Source organism: Diaporthe citri (genome assembly GCF_014595645.1).
Source record: "Diaporthe citri strain NFHF-8-4 chromosome Unknown scaffold_1, whole genome shotgun sequence".
NCBI lineage: Eukaryota > Fungi > Ascomycota > Sordariomycetes > Diaporthales > Diaporthaceae > Diaporthe > Diaporthe citri.
In genome coordinates this window covers 5,936,825-5,954,918 of record NW_025064846.1, presented here as the reverse complement: position 1 = coordinate 5,954,918, position 18,094 = coordinate 5,936,825, and the positions used below count along the sequence as shown (strand labels likewise).

Below are 18,094 nucleotides of genomic sequence, written 5' to 3'. Positions count from 1 at the left end.
CTTATAACTTATTATATTTATAATTAAAAATATAATAATCCTTTAATTTATATAACCTTCCTTACTTATAATAAAACATATTTATTATAATTTTACTGCTGGTAAATAAACCGCTCGGTTAAAAGACTAGTAATTTTCAATCGCTATTAAAAATACCCAGCAATATATAAGTATTATAAAGCCATACCGTTATATTACCCCCCTTAAAGCCCTTATAAAGCTTTTAAACGCCTTTAAAGCGGGTATGCGCACTTATAAGTAGCTTAAAACTTAAACGGCATGGATCTAACTTACCCATAATCTTTTGCTTAGGCACCTATTATAAGACCTTCGCGGCAGCTGTAAATCTATTCAAAAGAGTTTCCAACCAGGGGGCTCGAACCCTGGCCGTGTGATTGGAAATTATTATGATTTTACTGCTGGCAAATAAACCGCTCGGCCAAAAGATTAGTAATTTCCAATCGCTACTAGAAACACCCAGCAGTATATAAGTATTATGGAGCCGTACCGTTATAATATTAATATTAATTTATATTCCCTATTAATAATACCCCCGCCTTTAATAAAATAATAAAAATATAAATAATATAAAATAAAAAATATTAAATTTATTATTAAAATTAATAAATAATAAGCTTAAATTATAAAATTATAATTAAAAATTATTAATATAAAGTTTTAATAAAATATATTTTAAATGCAACTTAACTTATATTATTAGCTTAAAAAATTAATTAATTAAGAAAAATAAATAAATTAATACCTTAAAAGATAATTATTTTATTTTATTTATTAAAATAATTATAAATAAATTTAAAGCCTTTTTTATTATTTAAAATATTATAAATATTATTATTAAATTACTTAATAATAAATATATTTTTAAGTTAAAAAGTTTTATAAATAACTTTAAATTAAATAAAAATATAAAAGTAATTAATTATAAAGAATATAATAAATTATAAAATAAACCTTAAAATAACTTTAATGCTTTAAAAAATAAAAATAAAAATTATAAAAAAGATAAAAATAATTTAAGCTTAATGCTTTATTTAAAAAATAAAATATAAAATAATTAATTTATTAAATATATCTTTTAAAATTATTTATTAGCTATAAAGGTGCTGCTATTTTTTAAAAAGGGCAAATTATAAGGAAAGAGCATTATATAAACCCCTTATGGGCATTAATAAATAGTCCTTAGCCCCTTAACCCTTCGGCACAAACTTAAACAAAACACCAACCAGAAATCAAATACAACCCTCTTATTGCAGAACCCCCTGACAAACAGAGTTGTGCCCGTTTTCAACCCCGACGGCAGTCAAGAAACGGCACTGTCCGCTCCTGAGTCAGGTGCGTGCGTCTGGGGGCAGCTCTCTCAACAGCACCACCACATTGATCGATTGTTCCTTGAATTCCACAGGTGGGCAGTCTAGTCCAATTGACATGCCATTTAAAGTGTGTACTGGAAACCATCGATTGATTGGTTGTGCTCTGGCAATGCCTGTAGATCCCAGGTACTGGGTGCTGTGGCAATCCATACCGGCTGAGCGTCCGGTTCGAACTTTGGTTACAAGGCTCGCTTTTCGAAAATCGGAAGCAGCCCGCTTGGGCAGCAAACGGGGGTCAGCCCTGAGCAGGATCGACAGGGGGGATCGCGTCTGTCCACGTCCGCGTCTCGCCCAGTTGCAAATATGTGTAGACTCTGTGTGTCTTTGGCAACACGAGAGTCTGTCAACCGCGTATTCGAGCACTGAAATCCAAACAAAGGCTTTCTGACACCCTACCCTTCGTAAAGCCAAGGTGCCTGATCATCAACTGCGCTGTGCTCCGGTGGCTTCACCGGCACCTGAATCATGATGTGCTCTTGACTGTTGTCAACCTTGCATTCCAAGAGCCTAGGGCCTGAGGGTCGAATTTCCCCGGAGGAACAGACGATATTGACCAAGCCTCGGTCCGTGAGCCTTTCGATCACGAGGTTTGTCCGGGGCTGCGCCGAGTGCCTCTCGAGGAACCGCTGACCTAACGGCGCCCGGTTTCGTCCCAGCTCATGAGGGTCTTGCTACATTTTGCAATGGATCAAGATCATGTTCAAGTGTCTGTGGGCTCATGCCATATTCGTTTCTCGAATATGCAGATATTCTGGTGGATTCCTGATTCTACAATTTGTACCTACGGCATGATACTGGCTTATACCTGACTTGGGACAATATTTCAGGACTTGGTAAATTGCGGAGCAAACCCGGAGTCAAAAATGCAGAGAAACGTGCCAACAGCAAGCGTCACAGGAAGCGCTCAGTGTTTCTCTGCCCGTTTCCCGAAATGGCGACTTATCAGCCTTCAATTTCATGGCTTGACCTTATCTAGCTATCACGGTAATGATCTAGTGTCTGTTCGTAGAGGCTCTCAGTGAGCGTAGATTGATGTGCAAGCACAAGCATGTTTTGCATAAGGTTATTAGTCAGGAACGTGCTATGTAAGCTTCATGTACATTTCTGTACATATGGTCCAACTCTGCATGTAGTGCTTCTCCCGTACGAAAACCTATGTACAGGCTGTGTTGAGGCTAGGTCAAAATGTACCTGGCTCGACATCTCTTTGCGCTCACTAACTCAACACCATTTGTTGCACTCTCCCGTGTTCTTTTGTTAGATCTCTTGGTCCCGTCATGGGGTGTACACATCATCTTCTACTCATCTGCTCCATCAGAATAAGAACTCATATGCTTCATTAACTTAAATTAGGGCTCTCAGAGGGCTCCCTTGCTGCGACGGCCTATGAGTGAGTCATAGTCATTGTGCAAGTATACTTTGTGCTTCATTGCACCCCGGAGTCATTGAATTTGAGTTCTTCATGCCGCATTCTGGAGTCCTTGCAAGCGGCAACTGGCACAGCTTGTCTAGGCAGACCAAGTCCGATCATACCGGGGGGAAAGTGTGATTGACTTGATACTGACTAACTTGCGACAGTCTTGGACAGGTGCACTTTCGATTGCGAACCTTGAAAGGTGACGAACTCATGATACTCGGCATGCCGCTGGCAGTAACAGTTGGATATTTCGAGGTTTTCAATTTAGACTCGTATTTGCTCAAGCTTGACCGCATACAGACTCTCTAAACCTAGAAGCCGTACAATACGGTCCGCCAATGGGTTTGCCCGACACTTTGTCATGACCATCGCCCCGAGAAGTTCGTCTCCGCTTCAGCAACCACCTCCCAGACCAAGGTCCGTGGCCGCGAGGACGAACTCCATGAAGCCGGCTCCGACCTCCCGCAGGTTGGTGTTGTACTGAGCCACAGTCGGGTAGAACGGGCACGAGGCAGCGGAGTTGCCGAAACCAAACTCGACAGTGTAACCGTGCACCAGGTTGAGGCTCGGGTTGGCGAAGTGCCGCGAGTACGAGTAGTCGTCGCTTGCACCGGAAGTTGGGTACAGGGCGGCCGCCTGCATCGAAGTGTACGAACGGCCTCTGGATGCGCTCATGGCAGCGGCCATCCGGTCTGCAGCCTGGACGTTGGCGGTCTGCTCGGCTGAGGGAGTGTACTCTCCGTACGCCCTGCCGGAGCCTGGAGTGTCCGTCAAGACTCCACGCCTGGGAGATGTTAGCACTCTGCGACGCATTCCAATGTGACTCGATTCTAAAGGTCCACCAAATATGAAGAGCAATGCATAGACTGCAGGGATTACTCACGTGTTGTAGCCGTCGTACGTGGTGTTAAGGAAGTTGATATAGCTGTACTTGTTCTGGTTTGTGTCGCTTCCCCAGCTGTAAAGTACATCTCCTGCATACGAGTGCAGGTCGACAAACCAACGGACAGCTGAGTACGTATCCAAGACCCACTTGATAGACTGTGTCTCAGGCTCGGAGAAGGCCTTGGTTCCTACTCAGGTGTTAGCGAAATTGTAGGATTTGGTGACCGGAATGCATGAGCAAATGACGAACCATGGTATGTCTCAGACGAAGGGCTGGTGGAGGCCACACTTGACTGGGCAGTCGATGCGAATTTCTTGGTAAAATCCCAGAGGAAGTCGAAGTTTCGGTTCAAGTCAACACCAACTGACGATGCGCTCCCCGTAGAAGAAGCCGGGTTGCGGTTCTTGCGCCAGCAACTGTTCGATGACTGATCGTAAGCCACGCCATCTGGGTTGCTCAGGGGTACGAAGACGATGCCTGCAGCCAAGGCAGTCTTCACTTGAGCGTTGGTGTAGCTCTTTGAGCCATAGGTCAAGCCGGACCCGGTCTTGTTTGGCGTAGAGAAGATCCGAAATGAAGTAGAGCACTCCATCTGAGGAGCCGCGCTCTCGCGCGTGGATCCCACCATTGAAGTAGACCCGGTATGCCTTGTTACAGGTACCGGTGCCACCGACCTTCCCGCCAAAGATCGTAGCTCCCCCGTAGGTTTTGTAGGGAGTGGTGAAAGTCTCCAGGCCGTAAGTGTTCGCCAGACCGTCGAAGCCGCTCTTGATCTCTGCGGCACTCAAGATCGTCGAGAAGCTGGCGCTGGAAGCTTGGGTTCCCAGACCCTGAGGAGCGACACTGCCGCCGCTGAATCTGTCCCCAGTGCAATAGGGGCCCCATTGTCGGCTGCCGCCGCCCTTGGGACGATGCGAGGCAAGCCCTCACGTTCCTCAGGGAGGAGACACCCGCTCGCCAGCCCCACGCAGCCCAGAAGCCCGGCCCAAATTGATGCTGAATGCATGGCGAAGAGGGAGAATTGATCAGGCGTAAAAGATCGATACCTGAGGAGGGATGCACTGACTGATGATAGGTGATTAGGGGGCATGATATTTGTATGTTGTGCCGCCCGGCGCTTTAGATGAATACCGGCCTTGGCGTACGCGCTGTCGACTTGGCATTCTATCGTCAACGCCCAATCAACAAACGACCTGCCTAAACAGGAAGCTGGGTCCTGGCACTATTCGTGGATGCTACCGCTTTAGAAGGCAATTGGGCAGGTCAAGCAGGCCTCAGTCATGGCTTCCCCACGACGAGTCTGTGTTAGAAGATAACATTGGACTCTCGGCTCGCCCCTGTCTCCTGTAGTCTAATTTGCACGCGGAAACAGGGAGGAACTGGGAAACTGGGAAAGAGAGACATAAAGCAAACATATTGTTTCGGCTCGGACACTACCTACCCACTGAAGCAGGTAGCACTTGGCCGGAAGACTCCGACAATAGCCCTTGTGCGAGCTGAGCACTGGACTAAACAAAGCTCTGATACCACGCCACTCTTCTCGTTGAGTGACAAGCACACGAAACGTATAATTAATGAGTGCCCGTGCAGGTGGCAGCGGTGCACCCCGAGAGTTATTGACGGGGATCGATGCCAGCTCATGTGTCTGGCACAAGAATGTTTTGGTGAAACAGATGTGAAATCTGGGTTGGTTGTGTGGATTCGACTACACTACAAGGACTAAAATTCCCAAGATTCCGATAGACATGGGTCAATCGGTGGAAATGACACTACGGCTTTTGTATGGTAAGTGCAAGTAATACTAGTAGCTCGCACCATGTGTGATCGAGGTCATTCTTCGTCAAAATGTGGCTATGAAGCCAGCAGATTCCGTCTTCACCGAGCCAAAAGCCCGAGGTCGAGAGAAACAATGGCATGAACAGGTGGCAGCAACTTAATGGACCAGACTACCACATTAATAGGAACGGGACGGTGATAACGGAAACCGAAATGTTCTATGATTAAATTCCTGCCGGCACGTCAAACCGACAGGCTGACCCGTAAGAGTGCTGCTCTATTCACTCCCCAGTGGTGGTTGAAAAAGTGCAACGGAGGCACTTAGCTACCTAGATAAGTTGCAAGCTTAGCCACATAGTTGATATCATCAGCTGAGCGAATTACTGCATAAATTCCGCCCTTTTGGAGATTAAGTTTGAATTCCACTCACAATAAAAACTTAAATACATATACTACGCTTGGTCCGCTTTCCGTATTAATCTTGCAACTTTAGGGGCCCTCCAGCCTCTAGCATGTTGACGGCGCTCTTAGTCTTAACTCCAGCTCGACGGACTAAGAGCGGGCCGGACTCTCGAACAGCCACCTAGGTAGAGAATTGAATTAATTTGGTCATATAAGAAGATGGGACAAATGTCAAAGAAGAGTTTCCTCCCGGAATTATTAATGATTACTTCAAACAAACGCTCGATCACCAGTATCACCCGGACGCTTCCAGAGCTTCATACTTATTCTAATGTCCCCCATCAGCAGATTACACGAGCAAGTGAACGTCTTTCTCCTTATCATCAGAGAAAAAGATCTACCATTTAGACCTTTTCCTGCATCCTCGGCCCAGCAAGCCCACAATGCCAACAAGAACACCCCGGCTGTCACAACGGCCTCACAGGAACAGGAGAAGGGTTTCGAAGAGATTGAACTGGGACCCATCCAGCCAGTCGTCGTCGTTCAGCCGCTACCCGATCAGTTCTCACAATATGGCGATCAAAACGGAACAGGACGTCGCATCGTCACCGAAGAGGAGGCGAAAGAGCACACGGCGTATGCGTACAAAACAAGTTTGAAATGGAGTATTCTCACTGCTCTCTGGATGGTAAGTCCCATTAAAAGACACTCACTATAGTCAAGTGAGCCTCAGCAGCACTCTATCACCTCCTCTAGCGACCAAAATTCTGTGCACCTAGACGAGAACATCCTACTGACAATACATCAGGTCCAAATCGCAATGAATATGAACGGGTCGCTATATGCCAACTCACAAGTCAGCATGGCCGATTTCTTCGGCGTGTCCGTGCAGAAGACGACGTACGGCAACATGGCTTTCTTGATATCCTACGCGTTCGGCTGCGAGCTCTGGGCGCCCTGGTCAGAGGAGCTGGGCCGCAAGTGGTTGATGCAGGCTTCCATGGCTCTTGTCATCCTATTAACGGCTGCGGTCCCATTCTCACCGAATTTCACTATCGTCCTAGTCTTGCGCATCCTCACAGGCCTGGCGACCGCCGGCGGCTCGTTGACGCTCGGAGTCGCTGCAGACATGTATAAGCCGCATCAGCAGCAGCACGCCGTGGCCTTTATCGCTTGGGGAAGCATGCTGGGGTCCGCACTACCTCCCATCGCTGGTGGCTTCATGGAACTTCACCTCGGCGCGGTAGGCTGGAAGTGGTGCTTTTGGCTGATTGCTTTATTCGGCACTTTTGTCCTGCTCTTGCACCTTGTGATTGTACCCGAGACATCATACAAGACAGCCCTCGACAGATATGCTAAGAAGCGTCGTGAAAATGCTCGACAGGAAGGTAATGAGTCTTCAGACCTGAACTTATACGGACCCACCGAGGGGGTTTCCATCCGCGACCGCTTTGAGCTCAAGGAGTCTGGCCAAACGGTGTTCCGACCCTTCAAGTTCCTCTTCGTAAGTAACGCTGCACTTTCCCAAGACAGTATGCAAGACTAACATCCGTTTCTCCCAGACTGAGCCGATTGTCTACTTCCTCTCTGCGCTCTCAGCTTGTGGCGATGCAATCGTTTTCCTGTTTATGGAAGTCTTCGGGCACATTTACGGCGAGCAATTCGGTTTGAACAAGGGGACTACAGGCCTCATGTTCATTCCTCTCGCTCTGGGCTGTAAGTTAGTTACTTCCTCTACTGTGCATGTCATATCTGTCGACTCCGAACACTGACACATGAGCTCACATTAGATACGGTCGGCTATTTGTTTCAGCTCTATTTCAACCGGCGTAGTAAAAAGTCTCGCGCCGCGAACCCTAGCAGCCAAGATGCGCAGTATGAGGGCCGCATGGACGTCCTCGTTTACACAGCGCCGTGCCTTTCGATTGGACTGGCCATCTTTGCAGCAACAGCCAACCCGTCGTATGGGCATCTCGCGTGGATCGGAACCACGGTCGGCGTCTTCTTTATCGGCATCGCCAATTATACCATTTACGCCTCCACCATCGACTACATGGTCGCAGCATACGGCTTTTACGCTGCATCTGCGACAGGCGGGAACGGATTCGCCAGGGACTTCTTGGCCGGCGCCCTTACCCCGGCGGGCGGGCCCTGGGTGAAGGCAATGGGGCCGCAGAAGATGTGCGGCATGCTTGCCGCCATCTCCGCCGTTTTTTGCGCTGTCTGCATCGGTGTGCGGGTACATGGTGCCTGGCTGCGTCGCCGCTCCAAGTACACCGTGCAGGAGGTCGGTGCGACCGAGGAGGAGGCAGACTAGATCAGCACGGGTAGCCGCCACCTCCTCTAGTGATGGTAACACAGGGAGGCATTGTTGTAGGTAGGGCCGAGGGTTTGAGAAAGTTATCACGGGTGACTCCGGTAAATTGAAGGATTGGCATGTGCGCGTTCAGAGTTTGGTGTTATCTCACATCTTGATTGTAGGTGGAAGTTTAAGGACCACCTCTCTTTGAGTACTAAATACCGCAATGATACCAATATGCTTGCTTTCAAGGAAACCATGTTGGTTGCATCTCGAGGAGATCCGATATCCGACCCTATTCAACATAGAGTGAACATGTGTTTGAGGGCTAGTTAACAGGCCAAATGGCGCTATTACTGGCCTGGTCTCATGTGAAATTTCTTGGCGCTCTCCTCAAGGTGGTGGTGTTGTTCAGACGAAGTCGGAGGTGGCTCCAACGTGTTTCGAAACACCAGACGGTGCCTCAGCCAAGACACGAGCACAGCCGCGTCCACGGGGCCAGGACTCTCGACAAAATGGGCTGCAACTGGCAATTTCCTCTCTTGATCTTTTCAGTTTGGTTGATCTAACCAAAACACAAGAATACATCCAAATTACAAGCGCCAATCGTGACTTCAAAATGTCGACAGACAGTGCTCGACAGCCCTTCCTGGAGTACACGGACGACCCCGAGAAGGAAGAAGCACGGCGATATGTTCGCGTCCAAACCCGCAAGGGCAACATCCTGCCATATCTCTTCGTCGCCATCATAACCTCTCTTCTCTGGTCCGTGGTGATCCTCTTCTTCGTCGACATCCCACGAGCCGGCAACACCAGCACCACCACCACTACCGAAGAACATGAGACTAGCTCTCGCCCCACGGGTAGATACAACATCACAACCAAGGCCCATCGGCTATCTTGCGGGAACTCCGTCGCCGAAGCTAAAGCCCTGAACTGCAAATACGACCTCCTGCTGAACAACTGGGTGCCGGAGCCGTGTTTCGACAAGGAATGGCTCGATGAGTACAAGGAAGACGACAGCTGGGGCGGGTACGCCGACGAGGAGATGACGCGGCGGATGTCCGTGGAGGAGATGTCCGAGGCGGACCACTATTGGACATCGCTTCGTGACCACGTCAACCACTGTGCGATGATGTGGAGGAAGCAATTCTGGGCGCTGTATGAGGAGCGCAAGGCGTTCGATACCGTGATTGCAAGCCCTGGCCACACCGATCACTGCTCGCAGTTCTTGATCGACGTGACTGACAACTCGAGGAACTGGACACATCCGACAAAGACTTCGATGGGATTTGCTGGGTGCTGGGTGAGGGATGATAGGTAGGATTCCTGATCAGGGGATAATTCTTTTCTTGGATATCATCATAAGAATATACTGCATCAAGGTCACAATGTTTCTAAAAAAAAAAGTTGCTTCCGTGTAGCTTTTTAAGGATCTCGACTACATTTTCCCAGTACGTCCGGATAACATTGTGCCCCCTTTGGATAGCGTCTACATTACTATGCGGGCAGACGTTCGTGAAAGAGTAAATGCCTAAGGAGCCTAGCGGTAGGCAAGCCCGGATTTATATTCTCGAGCAACTTCAAGACCTGGGTGAACCAACAAGCCGACTTCACTGCCATTGATACACGGAGATTCATACTAGTAGTTGCCACTGTGATGTGACGAAGAGAAAGCTGACAACAATGTGTGCTAAATTTCCCGATTGACTAACTCTGTTACAAATTCGTCTCCATTGCTCAACTCGTAGTCCAATCCACTAAACAGGTATTTTGAATCCCGAGTGTCTTAGTTCCTGGAACACGCCTTGGGGATCGTATGCCGCGGAGGCGGCCTTGATCTTAGCAATAGCTTCATCCCCGTACCCAGCAATAGGGTCCTGGGTCTTATAGGCATAGTTCAAATAATGCCAATTTTTGTTCGCACCAAGCGAGTCAGCATATGCTTCCAGTTTGCCCGCAAACTCTTCCGCCAGGACCAAGACTGCCGGCTGGTCATCCTCATCTGTCACGGTGACTGAGAATAGCCAGGCTGCGAGCGGCCCGTCCACAACTAAGCCTTCTAAGCCCATGACGTTGCCGCCCATCTCGTTGCTGATATCTACCCATTTGCGAGGTATTGGTTGCATGTTGCCAACCACACTCAAGGAGGAGTTGTGAGTTATAGCTTCTTCCATCTTTCCGATATACTCATCCAGATTCTGGTAGTAAAACTCCAAGAAATCTGTGACGACTGCGTTGGAAATCGAACCGCTGAACCAGTTCGAATGTACACCAAGAGGCGTCGCTCCTGTGAATTGAGGTACCAATTCGGCGATAGATCCGACAGTGGTAGTGTCAGACAGGTTCGCGACGGCGGTATAGTTGCTGAAAGCAGGCGGTGCAACTATAGCTTGTGTGTTGCTCAGGATTGACCACAAGGTAAGATCACCCGCTGCGTACGCCATGACAATGATAGCCTCGCTTGCCTGGTCAACTTCGAAGTCCTCGGCGAAGTGATAATACACTTTGAAGATGGCGGCGCGATCGGCCCAATCGTATGTCAGGTAGCCGCCCCAGATCTGGGTCGAATTGATTGTGTCTAGAAGCATCAGCATCATCATCATCATCATCGCGTAAAAGGCTTTTCAGGGGTTCCAATGGGCTTACTTATGTCAACCCTCGTGACAAGTCCAAGGTTGCCTGAGCTCCCTTTCATGGCCTGGAAGAGATCCGCGTGCTCGCTGTGGTTGACATCGATCACGGAACCATTTGCGAGCACCACCTCAAAGTTGTGGACAGCATCACACGCCCAGCCCATTGTTCCGGCGTAGAAGGAGTAGTCGCCTCCAGTAACAAAGCCACCGACTCCGACGACGTCAGCTCTCCCTCCTGCAGCTGTTACGCCGAAAGGGTTGAGGGCATCGTAAACGGCGCCCCATCTGGCTCCTGGCTGGACGGACGCAATGGTCGTGTCAGTGTCATAGGTAGTGCCATTCATGTAGCCTGTGTCGGCTGTCAGCGTCAAAATGCGCAGCACGGTTCAAAGAGCCCATGACTGACTGAAGTCGATAGTAATTCCATCGTTCACGCTGTTCGCGCCCCGGAATGCAGAGTGTCCGCCGCTTCGAATGCCAAAAGGACAGTGTTGACTGGAGACCAGGCGCATAAATTGTGAGACATCATGCGTGGTCTCTGGCAGTATCATACAATATGGCGTCAATGCTGCATTGGCCGAATAGTATGAGTCAAGTCGCTCTTGGTAGATAGTGGCATTTGGAAAGACAACCTTCTCGCTGAGGCCGTCAAGGTGAGATAGGGCGGCACACTATCCGAACATTAGACCAGAAAGTCGTGTTCCATAACGAATTCAAGACAGAGTCCTGTTGTGCAGGTAGATACGTACACAATTGAAGCCGTTGGACGTGGCATTGTTGGACTGGACGGTGGCAGAAGCCCTGGCCAGCAACCAAAAGGCCGTGGCTGTTGGCAAGTACGACCCTCGCACTTAGAAGGCTACTTTAGTTATCCCCTCCAGGGCACGTAGCCTCTCAAAACTTAGACAGAACAATACTAATACACAATTGCTTCCCATATAACTATTATATATATAAGAAACTTATTAATATTAATTAATAGTTATAAGCATTATAAATTAATAAAATAAAAAAAGCAACCTTATAAGGATTTCCTTAATTTAAAAATTATATCCTTTTTATTAATAAGCACTATATAGCAATAATTGCTTCTTTAAGCCTTTTTATATTTTTAAACTCTTTAAGTAAATATTATAAAAATTAAATAAATTAAATAGCATTTCTTATAATATTTATATATATATTTATTATTATTTAAGAAATATATATTTATTATATATAAAATTTTATTAAAAATAAACTTATTATAAACTTATCTTTAATTTTTCTTTAAAATTTAATAAAACTTAATAAAGCTTTATTTTATTAATAAATAAAGCTTATAATTATTATAATTACTAAAGTTAATATAATATTATATTATAAGTAAATATAAGTTATATATTATGCTTTTAATTAATATAAAAAAATTTAATAATAAATAAAAACCTTAGCTTTTAAAACTTAAAAGAATTAATAACTTCTTTTTCTTAATAATTATAACTTACTTTTTATTAAATTATTATTATTAATTTACTTTTAAATATTACTTATTTTATTAATATTTCTTTATTTTATTAATCTTACTTCTTATAATATTTGCTATAAAAAACTATAAATATAATTAATAATATTAAAGAGCTATTAGCTTTTATTAAAGAATATATAATTAATAAAATACTTATTTAAACTTTAATTAACTTAGCTTATTATAAATATATTAATTTAAAATTATAATTTATAACCCTTATATAAAAAGTATTAATAAAATATTTAATTACTTACTTAATAAGTATTTTAATAAATTATATATAATAAAACTTTTATAATAATAACCTTTTTATTGCTTATTATAAGGATTATATAATATAAATATAAATAATATTTAAAGCATTGCTAAATTTTTATTAATAATGCTTAAAAGTTTTTCTTTAAATATAAGGTATTTATATAAAATATAATAATTAACTTATAATATTATAATTAATTATCATAGCTTAAATAAAAAAAAGATTAAAATAAATTAATAATAAGCTTTGCAATGCTTTATTAGCCTTAAAATTAAGTATAAATAAATATTATATATAACTTTAAAAATAATAATTATAAGCATAACCCTTATAAAAATTATAAATAGGCTTTAAATAATAATAATAATCATTAAAAGAATAATCCTTAAGATAACTTTTATTATCACCGCTAGCTTTAAGCATATAATTATAAAACCTAAACCTAATAATGCAATTTATTAAAAATTAATATAATTATGGGAATAATATGTATGGGCGTGGCATGCCTATGCAGTGGGTGCATACATGCAATGCATAGATTTAGAGGTGTAAGGTTTAAATTAGTTTTATTAATAGCAGCTGCCAGCCGGTGCCAGTTAGCTGCCAGCTAGCGGTTACATGCCCCGCGCACAAACTATCATAGCTAGCCTATAGCTAAACGAGGGAAGGCTGCAGCTTTGCTGCAACCTACCCTTTATATTATAGCCAATTTAAATATAACTAGTTTGCTATTAACCAATATACATTAACCCAACCAACACTAATTAATGCTTGCTTAATAAGCATAAATAGTTAGGTATTAAAAAAATAAATCTCATTATTATGGGCTAGCCTTGGGTTATCTGCCATAAGGTGTTTAAATAAGGTTTATATTTAAAGTGCAAAGGAAAAGGTTTACTCCCTATCTATATTTATGCCAAAGCTTATTCTTATAGGGCCAAAGCCCATTAACTAATTACAATAAGCAAAGCTTAAATTATAATATATCTTCTTTTTTTAGGTCCTTATAGCAAGCCCTAAAGGATAGCTATATAATAAAAAATAAAGGATATTATAATTTAATTATAAATTAAATATTGCTCTTTACTTAGTTATTTAATTATACCTTAATGCTTTTTAATTATATTAAAGGCCTAGCTTATTATTTATAATTAATATACCCTAGCCCTTATAATTTAATATATTAGCTAAAGCAAGCTAATAAAAAATAATTATTTAAGCATAAGCTAATAGCTAAGCTAATAGTATTTTTATAATCCTTTAATATAAACCTTTTATATAAGCTTTCTTACTTAAAACCTTAAAACTATAAATTTATTATATAATTTATAATTAATTAATACTTAATTATAAGTAATTTGCTTTATTAGCAGGAATTTCTTAAATTTTAAGCATTTTCATAAGGCTAAATTAATTAATATATAGTTAATTTACTTTAAGTTTAGGTTAATATTAAGTTAATATTACTTTTAAGCCTTATCCTATAAAAAAAATTTTATACTTCCTTAAATAAACTCCTTTTTCTTATTAATCTTAATTAATAAAAACTATATCTTTATTTTCTTATAATAATTAAAATAATTATGCTTATAATAATTAAATTAGCTATATATAAAATACTTAATTTTACTTATTAAAATTATTATAATATTAATATTTATTGCTTTATTATTTTAAAGTTAAGTATTATTCTTTTTTATTATAGCGTTAAAAACGCTTTTATATTATTATAAGGTAAAGTAAAAGGCCTTAAATATATTTAATTACTTTTTATAATTAAGTTAAGCTTTTATTATAAAGATTAAGTTATTAATTATTAATAATATTTTATATTTATTTAATTAATTTTAAGTCTTTATTATATAAGCTAATTAATTAAATTAAGTAAGAAATTTTATTATTCCTTTTTTATAGCGTTATTATAGCATAATTAAGCTAAGCTTAATATGCCTTTACTTAAAAAGATCTTTAAATGTAAGGTAAACCTTTTTTAAAAAGCTTTTTAATTATTTTTTAAATATTTTTATAAAATTAATATAAGGTAAAAAGTAATTATAAAAAGTTCTTAGCTAATTAAATATATAAAAGAATTAAGCCTTTTTAATATTAATTACCTTTTTATTTATTATAAACTTAGCCTTTATTTTTATTAGCTAAGTTATTAAATATTCTTAAGATAAGAATTTCTTTAAATAAAAAAGGGCTTAATAGGTTATTATTATTCTTTTTAAATTTTACTATATTAAATTTTATATAATTATATTATAAGTTTATAATATAAAAAGACTTTAAATATATATTATAAGCTAGCTTTAAGTTATTTATTATAAGGTATTTAAATAAGGTTTATATTTAAAGTGTAAAGGAAAAGGTTTACTTTCCATTTATATCTACGCTAAAGCTTATTCTTATAGGGCTAAAGCCCATTAATTAATTACAATGGGTAAAGCTTAAACCGTAATACTTATCCTTTAAAAGCTTGTTTATTTGCAATAATTCCATTAAGGGACTTTATGTTAATAATAATGCTATAAGCCGTTAAAAAGCTTAACTAAGCATTAAAAACCAATTTATAGCAATAATACTTAATCTTTAATTATATTTATTAACGTAAATTGTTAATAATAATAATTATGAAAAGCCTTAATTAAAAAGCCTTTCTTAATATATTTTTAAGCAATTATAACCTTTCTTAATTATTAAAAGCTTTCTTATAATATCTTTAATTATTAAATAAATTAATAATAAGCTTTACTTAATTTTATTTAATTTATAATAAATGCTTAACTTTTAAGTAAGATTAATTAATTTATAGCAAATGCTTAACTTCTGGTTATATTGCCTTTATACCCTTAGCCCTCCTTGCAATACCCTTAAGAAGCCCTTGCTTAATACTTATAAGAAGCCCTTGCTTAGGACCCTTAAGAAGCCCTTGCTTGGTACTTATAAGAAGCCCTTGCTTAGTACTTATAAGAAGCCCTTAAGTAGCAACCTTAAGAAGCCCTTACTTAATACCCTTAAGAAGCCCTTTTTTGCAATTAATGCCCCTTAGGGTACTTACTTAACGCCCTTAAGCCCTTTAATCCTTTAAAAAACCCCTAAATACTTAATAAAGCATAAGGCGCTTATATACTTTAAAGTATTAATAAGAAACCGTTTCTTTTAATTAATTTATATACTTAATTAATACGTTTTAATTAAATACTTTAAAGAGTGTTGGCAAAAGCAAGCAATTAATGCAATTATCTTATTTACTTAATTAACCCAAAAGTATTAGGAAAAATAATTAAGATTTATTATAAGTTTAGCTATATAAATAACTTAATTAAACCTTTAAAATATTTACCTTTTAATAATAATTAATATTTAATTAATAAGCATAACCTTTCCTTTTTTTAATGCCTTCTTTATTAACGCCTTTTAATAAAATCTTAAGCATAAATTACCTTAAAGCTAGTAAAGATTAATTTGCTAGGTAGTAATAGCATTTAAATGCCATTATTTATGGGTAAATGGTTTAAGAGCTAGTTATTAATTCATAAGCATAGCGCAAAAACATTCTTCCCCTCCCTTTTGCCTTATAATTAATCATTATAAAATTTACTTAACGGCAATAATCTTTATATTAATAATAGCCCCTTTCTTTAATAAAAAGGAGGTTATTAATATATTATATAGCTATAAAAGGTACTTAGCTTATAATTAAGATTTTCTTAAAGACTTTTAATATAAGTTTAATGGATAAATAAAGGAATGCTTTTAAAGAATTAATTAATAGCTTCTTTATAAGCTTAAATAAATGCTTTGCCATTATAAAGTTTATATAAGATGTAATTATATATTAACGGCTAAGGCATTAATCGCTTTATTAATTAATAATAAAGGTAATTAATTAAATATGCTTAAATGGCCTTAAGAGGAGTTTATAATAATAACTTTTTACTTATAATTAAAGGCATATAAACATTAATAAAAGCTTTTTAAAGAAAAGAAGCCTAAGTTAATTAAGATAAAGCTAACTATTATAAAGTAACTACCTCCTTCTCTTTATTAATTACAATCTTTTTATTAACTGGCAATGCCCTTAACATAAGCCCCATGGCAATAACCTTTTCCGCGATAATAACCTCCTCCTTACTAGGAGATATAATGACAGCAGCCACCACCAGCTTAAGCTTAATTCATCCCTTGGGCACCTCAGCCGACTTAGTGATAAAAAAAAAGAAAGAAGTTGCCAGAGTAATAATCAACCAATCAAAGCACGGCATTCAAACACTCTAAAGTTCTAAAGTATTAGCAATTAAACGATTTAATCAAGCGATTCAAGCACTCAAAGCGTTTGGGCACACTCGCACTTGAATACTCACATGAATACTCACACTCAACCCACTAAAGCGACGGCTACAGGGCACTTAACCCCCTATAGCCCCCTAAAGGACAAGATATTCACGTTAACCAAGTGATCTAATTAGCTAAGCAACGATTTAAAGGAAAAGCATGATTTTGGAACGTATGCACGCACACACATAAAAAACTGCCAGTGTGGGAATAATATATATAGGCGTGGCGTGCTTATGCAGTAGGTGCGCACACGTAATGCATAGATTTGGAGGTGCAAGATTTAAACTAGTCTTATTGATAGCAGCTGCCAGCCAGTGCCAGCCGGCTGCCAGCTGGCGGTCACGTGCCCCGCGCACGGACCACCATAGCTAGCCTATAGCCAAACGGGGGAAGGCTGCAGCTTCGCTGCAACCTACCCTTCACACTATAGCCAATTTAAATACAACCAGTCTGCTATCAACCAACGTACGTTAACCCAACCAATAATAATTAACAAGGCTTATTATTATTAATAAAAAAATAAAAATAAAGCTTATATTAAAGATATATATTATATTTAATATAACCTTAAGCTACCTTAAAAATACCTTTGTTAAATAAAAAGTATAATTTATATAAAACTCTTCCTTTATAATATATTTTTAATAAATGCTTAAATTTAATAAAGTTAGCATAATTTATAAAAACCTTTAATAACTTTTATAAGTATATTAAGAATTTATATAATTTATTAAATAATAAGATAAAGATATTTTTTAATATTTATTATTATATTAAAATTTAACTAAGTTAATTTTATATAATTTTTCCTTAAATGCTTAAAGATTAAGCTAAAGCTTATTACTTTCATTTTATAAATTAAATTAATATATTTATAATAATATATCTTAAAATTAAAATATATTTTAATATAAACCTTAATTATTAGCATTATTATATAAATTAAATAATAATAATATTTATAAAAATAAAAGCATAAAACTTAAATAAAAACTTATATAAAGTTTTATATTTAATGCTTAATAAGCTATAACTTTATTAATAAGCATTAAATTAAGATTATGTTAAGAAGGATAACTTAAAAATAATAGTAATTAAAGCTTATAAAGAAGTTTTTAAGCTAAAAATAACTCTTTTTAAACTAACTTAATTATATAAAAAGTTATTTTTAAACTTA

At 39.2% G+C, this 18,094-nt stretch overlaps 4 protein-coding genes across 4 annotated transcripts; 2 read left to right on the top strand and 2 right to left on the bottom strand.

Annotated features, from left to right (window-relative positions):
- Nucleotides 1-3,201: 3,201 nt before the first annotated feature.
- INS49_001587 (uncharacterized protein) lies at nt 3,202-4,700 on the bottom strand (the record flags this gene model as incomplete). Its single annotated transcript, XM_043162412.1, has 5 exons — nt 3,202-3,592; nt 3,692-3,881; nt 3,944-4,211; nt 4,282-4,596; nt 4,662-4,700. 5 exons carry the CDS (start codon nt 4,698-4,700, stop codon nt 3,202-3,204), a joined length of 1,203 nt encoding a protein of 400 aa, XP_043030918.1.
- Nucleotides 4,701-6,203: 1,503 nt separating this feature from the next.
- INS49_001586 (uncharacterized protein) lies at nt 6,204-8,189 on the top strand (the record flags this gene model as incomplete). Its single annotated transcript, XM_043162411.1, has 4 exons — nt 6,204-6,560; nt 6,681-7,376; nt 7,435-7,588; nt 7,663-8,189. The coding sequence occupies 4 exons, from the start codon at nt 6,204-6,206 to the stop codon at nt 8,187-8,189; spliced, it is 1,734 nt and encodes a 577-aa protein (XP_043030917.1).
- Nucleotides 8,190-8,790: 601 nt separating this feature from the next.
- INS49_001585 (uncharacterized protein) lies at nt 8,791-9,495 on the top strand (the record flags this gene model as incomplete). The annotated part of the gene is made up of 1 exon (XM_043162410.1): nt 8,791-9,495. The coding sequence occupies one exon, from the start codon at nt 8,791-8,793 to the stop codon at nt 9,493-9,495; it is 705 nt and encodes a 234-aa protein (XP_043030916.1).
- A 436-nt stretch (nt 9,496-9,931) lies between these two features.
- INS49_001584 (uncharacterized protein) lies at nt 9,932-11,319 on the bottom strand (the record flags this gene model as incomplete). The annotated part of the gene is made up of 3 exons (XM_043162409.1): nt 9,932-10,752; nt 10,821-11,156; nt 11,214-11,319. 3 exons carry the CDS (start codon nt 11,317-11,319, stop codon nt 9,932-9,934), a joined length of 1,263 nt encoding a protein of 420 aa, XP_043030915.1.
- Between the last annotated feature and the right edge of the window lie 6,775 nt (nt 11,320-18,094).